General features: G+C 36.2%; 2 protein-coding genes across 2 annotated transcripts; one reads left to right on the top strand and one right to left on the bottom strand.

Moving 5' to 3' along the window:
- The first annotated feature begins 333 nt into the window (after positions 1-333).
- Positions 334-2,237, top strand: LOC127087863 (putative ETHYLENE INSENSITIVE 3-like 4 protein). Its single transcript, XM_051028785.1, has one exon. It carries the CDS (start codon positions 719-721, stop codon positions 1,964-1,966), a length of 1,248 nt encoding a protein of 415 aa, XP_050884742.1. The 5' UTR covers positions 334-718; the 3' UTR covers positions 1,967-2,237.
- A 443-nt stretch (positions 2,238-2,680) lies between these two features.
- Positions 2,681-3,528, bottom strand: LOC127087862 (protein DOWNSTREAM OF FLC). Its single transcript, XM_051028784.1, has 2 exons — positions 3,307-3,528; positions 2,681-3,196 (listed from the first exon to the last, which is right to left on the bottom strand). Exons 1-2 carry the CDS (start codon positions 3,452-3,454, stop codon positions 2,865-2,867), a joined length of 480 nt encoding a protein of 159 aa, XP_050884741.1. The 5' UTR covers positions 3,455-3,528; the 3' UTR covers positions 2,681-2,864.
- Positions 3,529-4,026: the final 498 nt, after the last annotated feature.

Raw genomic sequence — 4,026 nt, 5'->3', positions numbered from 1 at the left:
CGAACAAAGAAGAGATGGCAGGTTGAGAATCTTAACTCAACCCATAAAAAATAGTGAGTTAAACAGATGAATAACAAGTGATCTCATGTTCGCACCAGTCAAAATTCGACAAAAAAGAAAGAGACGATCAAAGTAGAGAGGACGGAATAAAAACTGACTCAAACCACAAAAATAATCGAACAAACAAATCAGGTCCAATCCATTTTGTCACACTTACTTAAAATATCAACCTAATCGAATCAACACTAATTTAAGAGTTAGAGGCTACCCATTCAATTGCCCTAAATTATGACTACACGTGCTTGATTCACGTTGGCCTTACATCATTCACAAACACACAAACTCATCAATCTATCACTCACTCTCATAAAATATTGAGTAAAAAAATCACTCTCATAACATATAATCATCAATCATCACCTTCCTCTGAGTCAAACTCATATCATTGTCAAGTACTTAACTGAAATCAGATAAAAACAATCAATCTTGTAACTCGTACACAACAGTGAACAAAGCATGCATATAACACAACACACACCCGGCACTAAATCCGCCATTTCCGCAAATATATTGGTTGTTTCCTTATCATCGTCATTTAATTTTCCCAACACCGCCATTCATCAAACTTCATATATAAACACAACAATACAAAGCTCGCATACACATCTCCATTCTCATCTTTATCACATTTCTATCCTTCTTATAACTGAACCTAGCCATGGTGGTAATCAGCGAAGAAACCGACCCTTATGCAGAAGAAGAAACAGAAACAGAAATAGAAAGTGTGGACTATGAGGAGCTGAAGAAACGCATGTGGAAGGACAAGATCCTTCTACAAAAATTCAAGGAAAAACAAGACAACAACACTGAACCTGAGCAACAAGCAAAACAAGAGGCATCTAGAAGGAAAAAGATGTCGAGAGCACAAGATTCAGTACTCAAATACATGGCAAAAATCATGGATGTTTGCAAAGCCAAAGGTTTCGTCTACGGAATCATCCCAGAAAAGGGTAAACCGGTATCAGGCTCCTCCGATAGTTTACGCGAATGGTGGAAAGATCAAATCCGGTTCGATCAAAGCGCGCCTCTTGCAGTCGCGAAATACTTACCACTTCTTGGAAAAGACGAACAGCTTAATACTATGATGAATGATCCAAACTCTTACATACACCTGCTTCAAGATTTACAAGATTCAACTCTTGGCTCGCTTCTTTCCGCTTTAATGCAACACTGTGTGCCACCACAGAGAAGGTTTCCTCTGGAAAGAGGAATATCTCCTCCGTGGTGGCCCACAGGATCGGAAATTTGGTGGGGCGAACAAGGTTTATTGGCTCAGGAACAAGGTCCGCCGCCTTATAAAAAGCCGCATGATCTTAAAAAAGCATGGGAAGTTTCTGTTTTAGCTGGTGTTATAAAACATATGTCACCTGATTTGGAGAAACTAAGGAGGTTGGTTACTCAGTCTAAGACTCTGCAAGATAAGATGACAGCAAGAGATAGTGCTACTTGGTGTAAAGTTATGAACCAAGAAGAAGCTTTGCTTGGTGTGACTAATAAGTGTTTTAAAATGTCTATTTCGGAGGAAGGTGAAAGTTCGGGTGGTAGTAGTAGCAGTAGCAGAAGTGAGAAAAGAAAGTGCGTGTTTGATGTCGGTGGCGATGATGTGGTGTTTCCACAGAATAAGTTACCTTTGAGTTTGGCAAATTTGCTTGATTGTGAAGCAAGAATTGAAAATGTTGATGAATGGTTGAAGATGGGAGAGATTGAAGGTGGGAAATTTGGATGGGATGTAGAGCATTGGTTGAATGATGTGGATGATCTTGACTTGGAAGCTGCACTTGAAATGGTGAAAGGTAATCACAACATGGATTTTATTCCTCAAAATCCAGCACATAATTTACATGGCCAAGAGAAAGAGAACTCTGTTTGGGATTTTACATATCAATACCATCATGAGCAAGACTAAATAAAATGTTCACTTCTGTTTGGGACTTTAATTTGTTGCAATGCTTTAGATTTATGGATTTAGCTAGCTAGTTACCATATTGGTTACTCATGATAAAGTAACTAGAGGAGACACATTACCATCCTGTGGAGTGTTTTCTTCTTATTGATTATCTTAGTGGAATTATTGTAGTGTTTTATTAAGAGAGATGCTAAATATTATCAAACTCTTAAATTGTGATGTGATCCATTTTTAAAGAAGCAATGAATAGTTTGTTGGTTAATTCAAGTTATTTTTTATCCCAATATAGGTATCTGGTCTCGTAGATTTTAAGTCCGCGTTACTACGGCTACTACGAGATATTAGATGTTTAGAGTGTGAGAATCATTACAATTTCGTTTTTTAGAAAAGACGCTTCATTGAGTTGATGTGTATGAGTATTATATATAAATTACACTTAATAACATGATTCCCAAACAATATGAGCACGATGCGAACTTAGAGTTCTCACATATGGCATCAATGTTTCAGTCGATCGCAAACCCGCACCAATACTACTAATGAGGTATTGTCCATTTGGATGTGAGAAACCTTACAACTTTATCTTTTAAAAAAGTGTTTCATTGAATTGAAATATAAAACTACCCCTGTCTCAATTCTCAAACAATCTATTTGTAAGTGGACATTGTTGTAACTTTTAAGTATCTTCCACATTAAATTAAAATGTGAAACTTCAACAACAATGCATCATATTATAGTTAATATATACCACAATCAAGTGGTCTAATTACTTAAACAAAGCTGAATTGTAAAGACTAACTACAACTTAGTATCCATCCAATGATGTCCACAACAAATAGTAAAAGAAACATATCATAGTAATTAGTGAGCAAAACATAAAAACAGCATATCATAGTAATCAAATATCTGAATCAGACAGGTAATATTTGAGGAGTTGATGGCATTGAGGCAATGGCTCATCCCTCAAGTAACCCATAGAATTTGCATAGTGAAGATGGTTGAGAACACCATTTTTGTAGTGAGTAAGAACAATGCTAGATCTGTTACGCCCAGGATCTGGAGTATTACAAGATTTAATTGGGCTACTAACAAGCACACATTTGCAAATATGGTCATAGTGATCCTTCTCAACCATAATGTTGTATGTTCCCGTCGAATCTGTCACTCCTTCCATGTAGAAAACTTCGTCCATAGTCTTCCTGTCGCGGCACTCAATTCCCACCTTTGCACCTAATTAATAAGCGCCACAATAAATTAGTTACAAGTTAGTTACAAATTAGTTGATAGTTGGTTATATTTGTTACATTAGATACATTAATTATAACAGTTCTTCGTTATACCTTGAATGTAGAAAGTGGCGTTGGTTTCGAATCCAGCGCGACAGGTATCACAGTAAACAGAACCTTTGACATGGAACAATGCTGTAGTAAGTAAAGGGAGGATGGAGATGAGGGAAAGGGCCATTAACAGCAACACCATTCTTGTCATGACTCTATCTATATGACTGTTAGTAAGAAAGTTGAAATGATAATTTGAGAAGTGAAGTGGATGCTAAAATGAGTGAGTTGAGTAATGAGGTTTGGATAATATATATACATTTTAAGTGCGTGCGTCTCTTGCGGCATAAGAAGTGAATCATGTCTAGCACTACTAGTGACTAGTGAAGTGAGATTAGTGACATTAAATAATTTCACATGGCTCTTCCTTCTCAGTGGCTTCCGTTTTTGTGTATGATTTAGATTTGTTTATGAGTTCAAGGTTTCAAGGCTGAAGTACCGTTTACTTTTTGTAACACATTAGTCAACTGTATTTGTAGTTGGAAATGTTTTGTATACACATATACACCCAAGAAAGAAATAGATGGAATAACTTGATATGTTAGGGATAGGAATAGAGAAATAGAGGGAAACTAATGAGTTGAATATGATGGATTATTCTATTCATTTATTAATGTGATTCATGTAAATAATAGATTGATTCTAAATTGGATTATTATGTTCTATTTTAACCATTTTGTTTTTATGGGTTCCATGCTCGAGGGATTTAACCATTTCTCTCTT

This window comes from Lathyrus oleraceus, chromosome 5 (genome assembly GCF_024323335.1).
Source record: "Lathyrus oleraceus cultivar Zhongwan6 chromosome 5, CAAS_Psat_ZW6_1.0, whole genome shotgun sequence".
Lineage (NCBI taxonomy): Eukaryota > Viridiplantae > Streptophyta > Magnoliopsida > Fabales > Fabaceae > Lathyrus > Lathyrus oleraceus.
This window is presented reverse-complemented; position numbering and strand designations above follow the sequence as displayed.

Excerpts from the sequence above, each read along its gene's own strand:
- LOC127087863 (XM_051028785.1), top strand. The coding sequence starts at position 719 with ATGGTGGTAATCAGCGAAGAAACCGACCCTTATGCAGAAGAAGAAACA.
- LOC127087862 (XM_051028784.1), bottom strand. The coding sequence starts at position 3,454 with ATGACAAGAATGGTGTTGCTGTTAATGGCCCTTTCCCTCATCTCCATC. Across the intron at positions 3,197-3,306 it reads CGCCACTTTCTACATTCAAG|GTGCAAAGGTGGGAATTGAG; the intron begins GTATAACGAAGA and ends CTTATTAATTAG.